Below are 16920 nucleotides of genomic sequence, written 5' to 3' on the forward strand. Positions count from 1 at the left end.
GTACAATGGATCCCGTCGCTGCACAAAACACACTCTGTAATGCACTCTGAAATAACGCATACGCTTAGCTCATCATTCCCTGTTTCAATGTATTGCCCCTTTATACTCTTATGAGAAGGAAAGGAGAGCTAGGCTACGCTGTAATGGCTGTAAGGCAAAAGCAACCTCCCATTATAAGCTTTATGGTGACACAGGTGAAAGGTGACGAATAGTGTTCTCTCCCTGTGAATAAGCGTGGCGATAAGTGTCTCCAGTGTATCTGCAAAGCAACCCCGCTGCCTCCTCCGTGTGGCCTCGAAAGCATACGCCTGTAGTCAGTGCTCTGACACAAGCAGGATTTACTCAGTGCGTGAGCGTAGCGCCGATTTAATCAGGCTCGTGATGGGCCTGACCTTTTCCTTCCACTTTACTGATACTGCTTGACAATGTCATTACCCTTCAGCTCACTCTCTCCCTCTCCTAGCCTCCGCCTCTGACACACACTGCCAAAACGCATACCAAGGCGCTAAAAGGCTGATCTCTCATCTCCATTACTGCGGTAGACCTTTAGTGGTGGCTAGGACATAGCAAGGCCCATACAAAATTCTGCAACCTCAGTTTGTGTTTGGTCATTTCTGTTTGAGAATGATATTGAATGTTTGGTTCAAACACTGTGGATAGTTGTCTTAACTCAGTATGCTGGACGAGGCTAGGCTGGTCTCAATAAGCCAGTCCTGGTCTGGTCTCTCCTCATGACTCACCCGTTTTTAGCCCATTGAGACAGCAGCCCAGAGCCAGGATGGGCGGGTGAGAAAATTTTCTGACTGATGGTGAGTGGCTCTCTGTGTCGCACATCTCACTATTAGCCGTTGTGGCACGATCATGGCCTGGGTCAGCATCGTGTGTAGTGTTCATAGCGGTCAGTATAGTGAGAGACACCCCAATGCCTCTCACTAAGGCCCCGATGAGTCAATGATGTTGAAAGGGCCGACGCCGCTATGTAAAACTTTTAATGGGGCCTTGTGCAGTTCAATTTGCCTCAATGGACTAAAACAGAACAACTCCTTCACCAAAAGGAGGTTCGGTGAGTCTCGAGGTTACATTGCTCATTAAGTTGTCACTTTGTGTCGTGCGTGGAGAACGACCGGGAGAGGTCATCTGAATGTTAATGCGATCACTCCACCAGACATCAATCCTTAAAGTGGACTCTCTCTCTCTCTCTCTGTGTCTCTCTCTGTGTCTCTCTCTCTCTGTGTCTCTCTCTCTCTGTGTCTCTCTCTCTCTGTGTCTCTGTGTCTCTCTCGCTCTCGCTCTCGCTCTCGCTCTCGCTCGCTCTCTCTCTCTCTCTCTCTCTCTCTCTCTCTCTCTCTCTCTCTCGCACTCTCTCTCTCTCTCTCTCGCACTCTCTCTCTCTCTCTCTCTCGCACTCTCTCGCGCTCTCTCGCGCTCTCTCTCTCTCGCGCTCTCTCTCTCTCGCGCTCTCTCTCGCTCTCTCTCTCTCGCGCTCTCTCTCTCTCTCGCTCTCTCTCGCTCTCGCTCTCTCGCTCTCGCTCTCGCTCTCTCTCTCGCTCTCTCTCTCGCTCTCTCTCTCGCTCTCTCTCTCGCTCTCTCTCTCGCTCTCTCTCTCGCTCTCTCTCTCGCTCTCTCTCTCGCTCTCTCTCGCTCTCTCTCGCTCTCGCTCTCGCTCTCGCTCTCGCTCTCGCTCTCGCTCTCTCTCTTTCAATTCAATTTGCATGCCGTAACAATGTACATATTGCCAAAGCTTACTTAGGAGATTTACAATTTTTAACATAATAATCAATATTGTCAACGTAACAACAATAATCAAGGGTCAAACTAACCATACATTGAACAATAACAATAAGCATAGAGGACATGTGCAGGTTGGTTTGTCAGACACTGTCCCTCATCTTATGGCAGGCAGCAATGTAGTGTGCTGCCAACCAACAGCTCTCTGCGTCCTCCCCCAACAGGACGGGTAGCCTATTGTCATCAGAGAGGTCTTTGAAACCTTGAATAAGGGTTAATTGTTTTATATTTTTTACATTTTGTCAGGAAATGCAGCTTTGTCTCAGGTTCTGCTGTGGTGCAGTGGTTGCACAGCCTTTCCTCTACAGGGAGCCAGGTTTTCCTGTGTCGACCCTTCTCAATGGCAAGGCTGTGCTCACTGAGCCTGTACTTTGTCAAGCTTTTGATCAGTAGCTATGGTCAAATAGCTTGCTTGTGTTTCCCAATAAGTAATGTAGTTTTGTTTTGACTGTGTTGTAATTTGGTTTATTCTGATTGATTGGATGTTCTGGTCCTGAGGCTTCAGTGTGTTAGTAGAACAAGTTTGTGAACTCAGCCCCAGGACCAGCTGGATGAGGGGACTCTTTTCTTTGATCAGCTCTTGGCATTACAGGGCTTGGTAATGATATGAGAGGGGGTCACTGTATTTTAGATGTTTCCAAAACTTAATTGCTCTTTTTTGAGATTTTAATATTAGTGGATATTGGCCTAATTCTGCCCTGCATGCATTGTTTGTAGTTTTCCTCTGGACATGTAGGAGAATCTTACAGAACTCTCCATGCATGGTTTCAATTGGGTGTTTGTCCCATTGGGTGAAATCTTGCTTTGCAAGTGGACCCCACACCTCACTGCCATAAAGTGCTATTGGTTCAATGACACATTCAATTTGTTATAGCCAAATTTTAATAGGTATTTCAATTAGAATTTGTTTTTTAATGGTGTAGAATGCCCTGCGTGCTTTCTCTCTGTTCGTTCACTGCTTCATTTAAGGTGTCCAGTTGAGCTTATTTTTAAACCTAAGTAATTGTAGTGTGTGCAGTACTCTATATATTTTGTACCAATTTATAACTTTGGTCAAATTCCCTGAGATCTGGATCTTCTCTGGAAAAGCATTTGTTTTGTCTTTTTGGGGTTTACTGCCAGGGCCCAGGTCTGGCAGTACTGCTCTAGCAGGTCCAGGCTCTGCTGAAGGCCATGTGCTCTGGGTGACGAATTGTGGAGGATTTTAGCTGAGGATTTTTCTAGAATAGTGGCCAATTCGTTGATGTAAATATTGAAGAGTGCAGGGCTCAGATTGCAACCCTGGCGAAGGCTGGTTAAAGAATTCTGTTATTTTCTTTCATATGTTGATGCTGCACGTATTGCCAGTATACATTGTTCTGGTACACGTTTACCATCAGAAACCTGTTTTCCTGGTCCATTTCGCTGTCCTCAAAAATGTGTATTTGCCTTCCCTTGCAGATGCCTTTCTTTGTTGAATAGCTGAAATGCCAGGCAATAGCATGGTCTGTGTAAAATAACACGTTTGTAACAGTCCTGTTTTATGAGCAGTCTACAAACAAAGTTTGTAGAATTCTATGTTTAAAATTGATTCTTCCCTTCTCTGATTTTGATTTCTGATGAAAATTTTAAAAGGTGGCGGGAAAGTCTGTTGCTGCTGCTGCTGCCAGTAAGCTAGCTGACAAATTTGAATTTAGCTAGCTGGCACGATTTAAGATTGACAGAGTGTGAGTTAAAATACCAATCTTCCTCCTGTGTTGATCTTCAGTTGTACAAATTGATTACCTCTATATATTTTCCTAATTTAATGTTTTTAATCTCACTCTTAACAGCTATCTGTCTCTCTCTCCCCCTAAAGACAGCTTTTTGGAGTCGTGTACTCTCTCTGCAGTTCCTGCTTATTCAGTAACTGTCACACGCCATTGGTGAGGCGACCCTCCTCAAATATTGATGAGGGAGAAGTGTGTTCTCTCACTCCAACAGTCCAATAATCATATTTAAGGCTGTGGATTTCTCTGTTGTGTGTGTGTGTGTGTGTCCCAGAATATGGTCATATTTTGAGGGTTGTTTCACGCTAACAGCTGTGTCCATCAATTGAAACAAATATTGATGAGAGAGGGAGAAGGGTGCCCTCACCCTCACACAGTCCAATAACCACTTTCTAATGCTGTGGATTTCTCTGGTGTGCGTTGGTACATGTGTGTGTGACTCCCAACAGTTGGGTCACATTTTGAGGGTGGTTTCACTCCGACAGCTGTGGTCATGAAGCGAAACATGAAAGCAGCTTTACAGGCTGCTTTTAAATGAAGTCCAGATTGGGGAGGCATGAAATAATAGATTTAAACTAGCTCAGGACTTCAAATCCCATCAGCCCCTGAGATATTTCCAGTCTGGGCAGTTATATAACAAGTGGAGTGGTACAAGATGGAATGGTTATACTGGGTCACAAAATGTTAGTTTTTTAAAAACGTTTGACCAGCTCTACCCCCACTGTCTCCTCCGGGAACCCTAGATGGCCAGACTTATCTATGTCAGGACGTACAATGAAGGTTGGGTCAGGTGTTGACATGTGTTATCTGCTGATGGATAGAATACTCTATTACGCTATTCATACTGATATGGCCATGGCCGAGTATTTAGGCCAGCATAGTATTGGTTAAATTCCATCTACTTATCGATTCAATAGAAAAGTTAGAAATCTGTGTTGAGGAAATAATCAAGCTCATATCTGCCCGTTGAGCGGCGTTCTCATAAATGTGCAGCTGTATGAAAGAAAAGGCCTTGTTTACAAGGTCTTCACAGATTGCATTTGTGGAACTCTGCTCTGCCCGCCGGTTGGAGAAGCCACTCCATTGTGAGAATAAAAATGAACCCTGCAATATGAAATGAATGTTTGCAAAAAGGCCAAAACGCATAGACAGAAAGTAGTACACTCTAAAAAAGATACACACAAGCCATTGAAGAGGAAATAACAAGGCTACTCTCTAAACCAGGTTGTGGACTTCTTTTGAATAGGATGCTCGAATGAAATCATGGGGAGGGGGGTTGGGCCTAGTAGAAGTGGTATAAAGATACTCAGTGTGCCAGCCAAGCTGTCTTGCATCAATTGAGGAAGGACAGCTAAAGTGTACCGGATCCAGAACAAAGAACACAGGCCTACACTGTGAGATGTATCTGGCCATCCGGCTCAAAGGACCAGAATTCTCCAAAGACCGGAATTGCGTGAAATGGAAGTTCAATGAAAGCCTCTGCTGGCGGGAGGGCCTTTCAAGATGTGTTTCTAGATCGGTTTCATGGGTACAAGCTAGGCATGGGTGATATACAGTATGTACGTATACCGGGGTGTTTAGACATACCAACAGTCCTTGTTGCCTAAATTGTTTTGTGCTAAATAAATAAATAATATTATATTGATTTATTTTTGGGGAATGGCGTTCATCGTGTGCACTTCCGGTAATACTGTATACCCCGGTATGGTACAGAAACGGTGTGAAAATATGCATACCGCCCAACCCTAGTACAAGCGTGAGATCTTAAAGGGACAGCACCCAATTGTCATTCAGAGCTCAAACTCGGGTGAGCCTTTTAATACTTATACCATCACTTGAATAATGTTTACATACGGCTTTACTAATTTCATATGTATATACTGTATTCTATTCTACCGTATTTTAGTCAATGCCACTCCGACATTGCTCGTCCTAATATTGATATATTTCTTAATTCCATTATTTTACTTTTAGATTTGTGTGTATTGTTGTGAATTGTTAGATATTACTGCACTGGTGGAGCTAGGAACACATGCATTTAGCTACACCAGCAATAACAACTGCTAAATATGTCTGTATTGATGTGATTAAACTATTTAAAGTGCAGTCAATACTTTATGCTGTGAATTAGTTACTTTGAGAGATCACATTTATTCGCCAATTACATTTACACACAAATCCGGGATACTCAAATTAGTATGATATTTTATGTTTGGTATGGTTACATAAGACAAATGGTTATTTAAGTATAACGTGAACGTCTAGCAGCCCAAAGGTTGAGAGTTTGAATCTCATCATGGACAACTTTAGCATTTTAGCTTATTAGCAACTTACCTTTGAAGATCTTCATCTTTTTGCAATCCCAAAGGTCCCAGTTACACAATGAATGGTCGTTTTGTTCGATAAAGTCCTTATTTATATCCCAAAAATGTCTGTTTATTTGGCGCGTTTGATTCAGAAATACACCTGTTCCAACTCGTCCAACAAGCCTACAAAGGAATGTAAAAATTTACCTGTAAACTTGGTCCAAACATTTCAAACAACGTTTCTAATCCAACCTCATGTACCCTAATATGTAAATAATCGATCAAATTTAAGACGGAATAAACTGTTTTCAATACCCGAGAAAAACGAGGAGCGCGCACCAAAAGACAAGAGTCCTTCTGAGTGACACTTAGAAAGAATACGAATACTTCATAAATGTTTAAAAAAAAACATAGAACAATTTCTAAAGCCTGTTGACATCTAGTGGAAGCCATAGGAACTGCAATCTGGGTCCTAATAATTAGGCTTTCCCATAGAAAAGCATTGGAAGGTCCAATGATCTCAAAAAATATTCCTGGATGGATTGTCCTCGGGGTTTTGCCTGCTATACTGTTATACTCAGACATTATTTTAACAGTTTTAGAAACTTTAGAGTTTTCTATCCAATACTACCATGCATATGCATATCCTAGCTTCTGGGCCTGAGTAACAGGCAGTTTACTTTGGGCACCTCAGTCATCCAAACTTCTGGATACTGCCCCCCCTAGCCTTAAAAAGTTAACCTAATTCCTAAAATTAACCTTAAAACCCCTTACCTGGCTAACATTAGCCAGCTAGCTAACATTAGCCACATAGCTAGAATTGGTAACATATCATACGTTTTGCAAATCCGTAACATATATAGTAGGTTTTTCAAATTCGTAACATATTGTGCATTTCGCAAATTCGTAACATATAATACGCATTTTAATTCGTAGCATACACTACATGACCAAAAGTATGTGGACACCTGCTCGTCGAACATCTCATTCCAAAATCACAAGCATTAATATGGAGTTGGTCACCCATTTGCTGTTATAACAGCCTGCACTCTTCTGGGAAGATGTTGGAACATTGCTGCAGGGATTTGCTTCCATTCAGCCACGAGCATTACTGAGGTTGGGCACTGATGTTGGGCAATTAGGCCTGGCTCGCAGTCAGTGTTCCAGTTCATCCCAAAGGTGTTCGATGGGGTTGAGGTCAGGGCTCTGTGCAGGTCAGTCAAGTTCTTCCACACCGATCTCGACAAAGCCTTTCTGTATGAACCTCGCTTTGTGCACAGGGACATTTTCACAAAGTTGGGAGCACAATTGGGATTAGCCCTGGACTTTGACTTGGCCATTCCAAAGCTTAAAATTTGTTGCCTTTTAACCATATTCATGTAGACTTGATTGTGTGTTTATGATCATTGTCTTGCTGCATGACCCAGCTGCGCTTTAGCTCACAGACGGCTGGCCTGACATTCTCCTGTAGAATTCTCTGATACAGAGCAGAATTCATTGTTCCTTCTATTAAGGCAAGTCGTCCAGGTCCTGAGGCAGCAAAGCATCCCCAAACCATCACACTACCACCACCATGCTTTACCGTTGGTATGAGGTTCTTACTGTGGAATGCAGTGTTTGGTTTTCAACCAGGCATAACGGGACCCATGTCGTCCAAATAGTTATACTTTTGACTCATTTGTCCATAGAACATTATTCCAAGAGTCTTGAATATCATCCAGGTGCTTTCTGGCTAACTTGAGTCAACTTGTTGCAGCTTCAACAACACAGACAGGGCAATAAACACTGTTGATGTTTTGTGGTGGTCACAGCAGCAAGGGGGAGAGAAAAACAACGGGTGCTAGTCAGACTGTCACTGGCTGTATTTTTTTAAATAAATGATCCCGGCCCTGCACAATCAAATCAATTGCGGTCGTTCTCCCTCTAGTAATTTGTGTGTCTAATTATTTCAACAAACAATGCGCTTAAAGCATCAGACAAGTTCAGTGGATATAGTTGATTTGATTTAAAACACATAGGATGGGTTTATATATATATATACAGTGGGGAGAACAAGTATTTGATACACTGCCGATTTTGCAGGTTTTCCTACTTACAAAGCATGTAGAGGTCTGTAATTTTTATCATAGGTAAACTTCAACTGTGAGAGACGGAATCTAAAACAAAAATCCAGAAAATCACATTGTATGATTTTTAAGTAATTAATTTGCATTTTATTGCATGACATAAGTATTTGATCACCTACCAACCAGTAAGAATTCCGGCTCTCACAGACCTGTTAGTTTTTCTTTAAGAAGCCCTCCTGTTCTCCACTCATTACCTGTATTAACTGCACCTGTTTGAACTCGTTACCTGTATAAAAGACACCTGTCCACACGCTCAATCAAACAGACTCCAACCTCTCCACAATGGCCAAGACCAGAGAGCTGTGTAAGGACATCAGGGATAAAATTGTAGACCTGCACAAGGCTGGGACGAGCTACAGGACAATAGGCAAGCAGCTTGGTGAGAAGGCAACAACTGTTGCCGCAATTATTAGAAAATGGAAGAAGTTCAAGATGACGGTCAATCACCCTCGGACTGGGGCTCCATGCAAGATATCACCTCGTGGGGCATCAATGATCATGAGGAAGGTGAGGGATCAGCCCAGAACTACACGGCAGGACCTGGTCAATGACCTGAAGAGAGCTGGGACCACAGTCTCAAAGAAAACCATTAGTAACACACTACGCCGTCATGGATTAAAATCCTGCAGCGCACGCAAGGTCCCCCTGCTCAAGCCAGCGCATGTCCAGGCCCGTCTGAAGTTTGCCAATGACCATCTGGATGATCCAGAGGAGGAATGGGAGGTCATGTGGTCTGATGAGACAAAAATATAACTTTTTGGTCTAAACTCCACTCGCTGTGTTTGGAGGAAGAAGAAGGATGAGTACAACCCCAAGAACCCATCCCAACCGTGAAGCATGGAGGTGGAAACATCATTCTTTGGGGCTGCTTTTCTGCAAAGGGGACAGGACGACTGCACCGTATTGAGGGGAGGATGGATGGGGCCATGTATCGTGAGATCTTGGCCAACAACCTCCTTCCCTCAGTAAGAGCATTGAAGATGGGTCGTGGCTGGGTCTTCCAGCATGACAACGACCCGAAACACACAGCCAGGGCAACTAAGGAGTGGCTCCGTAAGAAGCATCTCAAGGTCCTGGAGTGGTCTAGCCAGTCTCCAGACCTGAACCCAATAGAAAATCTTTGGAGGGAGCTGAAATTCCGTATTGCCCAGCGACAGCCCCAAAACCTGAAGGATCTGGAGAAGGTCTGTATGGAGGAGTGGGCCAAAATCCCTGCTGCAGTGTGTGCAAACCTGGTCAAGAACTACAGGAAATGTATGATCTCTGTAATTGCAAACAAAGGTTTCTGTACCAAATATTAAGTTCTGCTTTTCTGATGTATCAAATACTTATGTCATGCAATAAAATGCAAAGGAATTACTTAAAAATCATACAATGTAATTTTCTGGATTTTTGTTTTAGATTCCGTCTCTCACAGTTGAAGTGTACCTATGATAAAAATTACAGACCTCTACATGCTTTGTAAGTAGGAAAACCTGCAAAATCGGCAGTGTATCAAATACTTGTTCTCCCCACTGTATATATATATATATATATACACACACACACACACAGAAAAATGAACATTTTAAAAATGTTGACCAATCGATTGGTCGAAAGAGCAGACGGCTCTCGGTCGACAAAGATTTTTTTTGGTCAGAGACAACCTGACAATACTGTATGTTGTGAGTTACTTTAGCCTTTAACCAAATCTCTCTAACTGTTACCCCAGCGTGAGTTTTTGTTTTATGCGTGTGATGTCAGAATGCATTCACTGTGCCCAAATGTGATTGTCACGCAGCAGGACAGTTAACCCACGCTGCCCTCAAACCAAGACATGCCTGCTAATTATCTATAGGCTATGTTTCAACTTGTCAATTTCTAAATTGTATTTTCCAACAGCAGATTGAATTGAGGTGTTTTCCACCGCCTCATTAATTTACATAGAAGTAGCCAATTTCCCTGTTACAGATCGTTTACGTTTGAGACATTACTGAGCAGGACAAGCACAACATTTTTCCTCCCTGGCAGATTTTCCGGGTGGCTCCCGCATTGCCTTCACTACTATTTATCATTTAACATTTAACGTGTGCGTTCCAATCAAAGTAAGTGGCTTATTACATTATCATTAGTTTCTGTATATCGTGTTGTTTTTACTGTAGCACTATGTATGTATGTACAGTTGAAGTCGGAAGTTTACATACACCTTAGCCAAATACATTTAAACTCAGTTTTTCACAACTCCTGACATTTAATCCTAGTAAAAATTCCCTGGCTCACCACTTTATTTTAAGAATGTGAAATGTCAGAATAATAGTAGAGAATGATTTCTTTCAGTTTTGATTTCTTTCATCACATTCTCAGAAGTTTACATACGCTCAATTAGTATTTGCCTTTCATTTGTTTAATTGTAGCATTGCCTTTTAAATTGTTTAACTTGGGTCAAACATTTTGTGTAGCTTTCCACAAGCTTCCCACAATAAGTTGGGTAAATTTTGGTCCATTCCTCCTGACAGAGATGGTGTAACTGAGTCAGGTTTGTAGGCCTCCTTGCTCGCACATGCTTTTTCAGTTCTGCCCACACATTTTCTATAGGATTGAGGTCAGGGCTTTGTGATGGCCACTCCAATACCTTGACTTTGTTGTCCTTAAGCCATTTTGCCACAACTTTGGAAGTATGCTTGGGGTCATTGTCCATTTGGAAGACCCATTTGCGACCAAGCTTTAACTTCCTGACTGATGTCTTGAGATGTTGCTTCAATATATCCACATAATTTTCCGTCCTCATGATGCTATCTATTTTGTGAAGTGCACCAGTCCCTTTTGCAGCAAATCACCCCCACAACATGATGCTGCCACCCCCGTGCTTCACGGTTGGGATGGTGTTCTTCAGCTTGCAAGCATCTCCCTTTTTCCTCCAAACATAACAATGGTCATTATGGCCAAACAGTTCTATTTTTGTTTAATCAGACCAGAGGACATTTCTCCAAAACGTACGATCTTTGTCCCCATGTGCAGTTGCAAACTGTAGTCTGGCTTTTTTATGGCGGTTTTGGAGCATTGGTTTCTTCCTTGCTGAGCGGCCTTTCAGGTTATGTCGATATATGACTCGTTTTACTGTGGATATAGATACTTTTGTACCTGTTTCCTCCAGCATCTTCACAAGGTCCTTTGCTGTTGTTCTGGGATTGATTTGCACTTTTTGCACCAAAGAATGTTCATCTCTAGGAGACAGAACTCGTTTCCTTCCTGAGCGGTATGATGGCTGCATGGTCCCATGGTGTTTATACTTGCGTACTATTGTTTGTACAGATAAATGTGGTACCTTCAGACATTTGAAAATTGCTCTCAAGGATGAACCAGACTTGTGGAGGTCTACGATTTTTTTCTGAAGTCTTGGCTGATTTCTTTTGATTTTCCCATGATGTCAATCAAAGAGGCACTGAGTTTGAAGGTAGGTCTTGAAATACATCCACAGGTACACCTCTAATTGACTCAAATAATGTCCATTAGCCTATCAGAAGCTTTTAAAGCCATGACATAATTTTCTGGAATTTTCCAAGCTGTTTAAAGACGCAGTCAACTTAGTGTATGTAAATTTATAACCCACTGGAATTGTGATACAGTGAAATAATCTGTCTGTAAACAATTGTTGGAAAAATGACTTGTGCTGTTTCATTCACATGTTTTCAAGTAATGCTGACGAATCAGGCATTCCGATTCTTGTAGAGATTGTAATGGACACATACTGTATGTGTTACAGTTTTAAAGGTTGTACTGATTATGATGAATTTATGCTAAGTTAATGGCCAGATATGTGTGGCGCCATGTTTGTTGGCATCATACAATGCATTCTGGTTGTCACGTAAACGTCTGTCAGACCAACGTTGTTATAACAAAACCAGGTGAAGGGATGGTTCACGCATCTTTCGTGTAAACTTCCAGAAGTGAATGATGGTAGACAACACACCCCCTTCAACCTGCATACTGCAAACAGACCCAACTCATCTTGTAACCTCTTATCTTTTGTTGACGCGAAAAAACAAACATGGCGGCGCGCACAAACTACCCATTGTCGGACTACTTTCGATTTTTGTGTTTTACTAAATTATTTCCATCATTGGTGAGGTCACTCATTATATGAGGAATTGTAAATAGTCATTACCATTAGCTAATTCCTATTATGGTTTCTGTCAGCCTAGAGCTAGTTAAATATGACCGCTTGTGTTAGGTTACTCTTTCCTCAGCGTTATGACTAATGTAGCCTACATTGTCCGGTTTGAGAATTGTGTTACGCTGTCGCTACTTCTGTCAATGTCTGAACATTTGCATCCAAAAATAAACTGCTCACATTGTGGACATAACATTGTATAAACTGTGTTTGTGCTAAATGTTTCTGTGGCCAGCTCAAACGCAGACTGTTGCGTCAATCGTAACTGGACGTTCTAAATAAGTGTTCTAATCACACCTGTTTGAGCGTATCGCTGCAGGGACCACTGTAGAATGTGTTTGTGTGTTCGTACGTGTCAAAGGGTTAAGAGCTATATCAGTGAGATGCTTCAAGTACCAGGCAGTTCCACATAGAGGTTGAGTGTCTGTCTGTAGCTCTGATGAGAAGTGAGCAAGCCGCCAGCGATAGGGCTGCTTATGGGATCCGAGATCCCTAAAACTGTAGCGAACTTAAACCTTGGCCATTGATCTCTCCTCGGAGCTCCTGTGTTTTTTTTTTTTTTTATAGCAGGAGATAAGGCTGTAATGTCTTGCTATGGATGGATGGGCGTCTGCCATGGGGAAATGTCATTTCCCAGGAGCGCTGTGCTGTGACTAAGCCCTAAGAGAAGGCAGGGGGCCAGAGCAAAAGGAAAATGGGCCAGAAGATAACCTCACTGTTTATGGACTACGGAGACAGACCGATTCTCTCATGGCCAAGGATTGGTTGTTGTTTCTCTCTCTCTCTCGCTCCCGCTTGAAGTTCTTCCATCCCACCGTTTGTCTAAAATGTGCTTCTCTTCGATAGAATTTTCTCACTCCGGCAGATATATTCCTGTATCCTAGTTTTTTTGTTAAATAAGTAACCATTTTCAACCTATTTCTTGATGGTCATTAATTTGAAAAAAGGCCCAAGCAATTTATTTTCACATTTTGTTTACCTTTTGTTGCTAAAGATTTGAACATATTGATTTAAACTTGTACCTTGGCTTTGACTTGCCGTTTTAATGTAAAAAAAAAAAAAAAAAAAAAGGCATAGATTGGGGCTTTCAAAAGAAAACTGTCTCACTCTAATGGAAGTAGTTTTAGCCCATACATTATTGAACAAGAGAGCAGTTTATTTTTTTTGTATAATAAATTACCAAGGAATTCGGTCTTTCAATCTCGTTCAACAATTACATCTTTCCCTTTTGAAGGAGATGAACTTCACTTTCATATGGTTTCTCTTCTGTTATTGTAAGAAAGAAAAAAACTGATGCCTCATACTGAATAATCTCTCTCGCTCTGTCTCCATCCCTAGGACATACTCAACAACCTGGACAACCTGGAGTCTGGGTGTGACCTGGATGACGATGACCTCATGCTGGACGATGACCTCCCTGAGCATGGCTCCTTGCACAGTGGTGAGTGTGGTTTGTCTCTAGACACTGATCTCAGCACCTTTTTGTTGTTGTTGTTTCCCTCTAATGATCAAGGTTAGGTGGAGGGTAAGCTGACCCTAGATCTGTGCCAACGGGCAACGTAGTTCTACCAGAGGACTGAACAAGGAAAAGGGGACTGAACAAGGAGAGTGCTGTGCTGTCAGACTACACAGCAATGCACCTCACGGTCTAAGCGTCATGTGTTGAAGCATGGCATTAGAATTAGCATAAGGCCATGTCAAGCCTCCCAATGTGCTCTCCTTCCTGTTTGACTGACATAGTTGGAGTGAGGAGGTCATCACCCCTGTAAAAGGGAGAGGAGTCCTATAGCAGCTTCCCTTATAGGCATGAAACCCGTACAGGTAAGGGAAGGCCTTAGTTTTCTATTTTTTACTGTACACTCCCGTGACAGGAAAACCCCCAAACATCAACAGCACTTTCAGTCTTCCCCTTGTAGCTGCCCGATCAAGGCTCTTCAGCATCTCCAGGCTCCTGCCTGCCAGTGAGTTCACACAGACAGACTAGGACAGTGTAGTTTTCAAAGCAACCAATTCACGCTCTACCTCAGGTTATTTATTTGCAGGTCTGTTTGTGTGCCATAGCGGTCTCGTTTGAACCGTAATCGTGGGTGAAAGAAGAATGCATGTCTTCAGGGAACCCAGACACAACAGAGGCTTAAGCAATGCAGAGAGGGATGAGTTCATAGTTGCCTTGCTTAGTACTGTATCTCGTCTCTCTCTTTGTCTCTGGTAGCAGCATGTCGAGCGTGGGAGGATTGAGTTGTTCTCTCCCGCAGATCTTATTTTTTCATCTCTATTTTGCTGTGTTTTCATCCCACTTAGCCTGGGAAGCTGAGAGAATTCTGTGGTGTTTAAAGATTAAATCCGATCATTTCCGTAAAGCTTTACTTTAAGTTCTGTTGTTTGTAGAGTTGTGTGAGTGAGAGAAATCCCTCAGAGAGACAAGCTGAGTCTCAGGCATCAGATTGGTTTATATGCTTATTTCTTCTGAACACACTGGTTATATAGTATGTACTTTAGGACTCTTGAGTATGGGGAGGAACTGAGAAATATAAAGTAGCATCATTCCTTTAAAGTGTGTGTGTGTGTGTGTGTGTGTGAAGGCTTATTAAAAAACAATTATATTTTTTTGTTGTGCGTGTCGAATCGTCAGTTGGCGAGCCATCCCTTGACACATTAAACACAAAAAAAGGGGGTTGACGGGTTTTAAAAGCCAAGAAAGAATTAAAGTGTGAAAGACGGCCCAATCGAATTGTATTTGTCACATTCGCCGAATACAAAAGGTGTAGACCTTACCGTGAAATGCTTACTTACAAGCCCTTAACCAACAATGCAGTTCAAGAAATAATAATCAAAAAGTAACACAAAATAACAATAACAAGGCTATATACAGGGGGTACCGGTACTGAGTTAATGTGTGGGGGTACAGGTTAGTCTAGGTAATTTGTAAAGTGGCTATTCATAGATAAAAACAGCGAGTAGCAGCAGTGTAAAAACAAAGGGGGGGGGGACCAATCTATATGTACAGTGCCTTGCAAAAGTATTCATACCCCTGGGATTTCTTCAAATGTTATTGTTACAAAGTGGGATTCAAATGGATGTAATTGTAATTTTTTTGGTCCAAAATTTTGTGGAAGATTTTTTAAAAACTTTTTTGAATAGAAATGAAGTAAGTATTATCCTCCCTGAACTTATACATGTTAGAAACACTTTTGGCAGCAATTACAGCTATGAGTCTTCTTGGGTAAGTCACTGAATTGTGCAATATTAGCCCATTTTTCTTTTTATAGTTCTTCAAGCTCTGTCAAGGTGTTGGTGATCATGGCTAAACAGCAATTTGAGACTTGCCATCGATTTTTTTTAAAGCAGATTTAAGTCAAAACTGTAACTTGGCCACTCAGGAACATTCACTGTCTTCTTGGTAAGCAACTCCAGTGTAGATTTGACCTTGTGTTGTAGGTTATTGTCCTGCTGAGAGTGCTGAGCAATTTGTGCTTTTTGAGGTCGGTTCGGTTTCTTTTCGATTATAAAAAAATTATCACGGTTTTAGATTTTTGTTTCGATCATTTAAAAAAAACATTAAATGACCTATGCATTATGGGGGTTGAATGCTGTAACACAGAATAAAACAATTAATAAAAGTCCCATGGTGCTAGCGACTGCCCATTACTGCTTATCACTTATTAACCATCATTTATTACCATTACTTTAATAAAATATTTCATTTGTTGTGTATATTACATTTGTTTTATTTGACGACTTTATTATTTCATTCCAAGTCATCTCATCTCTATGAGCTGCTGCCTATGCTGTCTGACAAAATCACTATTTTAGTAGTTCTTCAAAGTAAATAAGGCATACTTGTATGACTGCTGAATACCAGCTTTTGATCACTTAGATCATGTATTTTCAGATAGAGATACCTTGAGAAGCAACTGCTCTCTGTCCCTTGATCACACATTCTTCTATCTCTAATACCGTATGTAGTAAGCGTAAAAGAAACACAGACCGGAAATGTTTTCGGGCCTGTTGGAAGCTACAACTCCCTACTTCATTGCACAGTTCGGGCTTGATCTGTTTGATCTCTAGAGATACTGCAGTGCACTTTGAGCTCATTGAAAAATCCCCCGAACAAATGTAATTCAAATAATTGAACCAACTTTGGTCAATTGGTTGTACAGTGGGGAGAACAAGTATTTGATACACTGCCGATTTTGCAGGTTTTCCTACTTACAAAGCATGTAGAGGTCTGTAATTTTTATCATAGGTACACTTCAACTGTGAGAGACGGAATCTAAAACAAAAATCCAGAAAATCACATTGTATGATTTTTAAATAATTAATTTGCATTTTATTGCATGACATAAGTATTTGATCACCTACCAACCAGTAAGAATTCCGGCTCTCACAGACCTGTTAGTTTTTCTTTAAGAAGCCCTCCTGTTCTCCACTCATTACCTGTATTAACTGCACCTGTTTGAACTCGTTACCTGTATAAAAGACACCTGTCCACACACTCAATCAAACAGATTCCAACCTCTCCACAATGGCCAAGACCAGAGAGCTGTGTAAGGACATCAGGGATAAAATTGTAGACCTGCACAAGGCTGGGATGGGCTACAGGACAATAGGCAAGCAGCTTGGTGAGAAGGAAACAACTGTTGGCGCAATTATTAGAAAATGGAAGAAGTTCAAGATGACGGTCAATCACCCTCGGTCTGGGGCTCCATGCAAGATTTCACCTCGTGGGGCATCAATGATCATGAGGAAGGTGAGGGATCAGCCCAGAACTACACGGCAGGACCTGGTCAATGACCTGAAGA

At 41.8% G+C, this 16920-nt stretch overlaps 1 protein-coding gene across 5 annotated transcripts in view; it reads left to right on the plus strand.

The window, feature by feature from the left end:
- The window catches only part of ccser2b (coiled-coil serine-rich protein 2b), a 141675-nt gene that overhangs the window by 64102 nt on the left and 60653 nt on the right, over positions 1-16920 (plus strand). For all 5 annotated transcript variants that reach the window (XM_071391732.1, XM_071391733.1, XM_071391734.1 and 2 more), the window contains exon 4: positions 13457-13559. In XM_071391732.1, coding sequence (XP_071247833.1) covers positions 13457-13559 — 103 coding nt within the window. The remainder of the gene's footprint in view (positions 1-13456; positions 13560-16920) is intronic.

The sequence above is a fragment of the Salvelinus alpinus genome, chromosome 3 (assembly GCF_045679555.1).
Source record: "Salvelinus alpinus chromosome 3, SLU_Salpinus.1, whole genome shotgun sequence".
Lineage (NCBI taxonomy): Eukaryota > Metazoa > Chordata > Actinopteri > Salmoniformes > Salmonidae > Salvelinus > Salvelinus alpinus.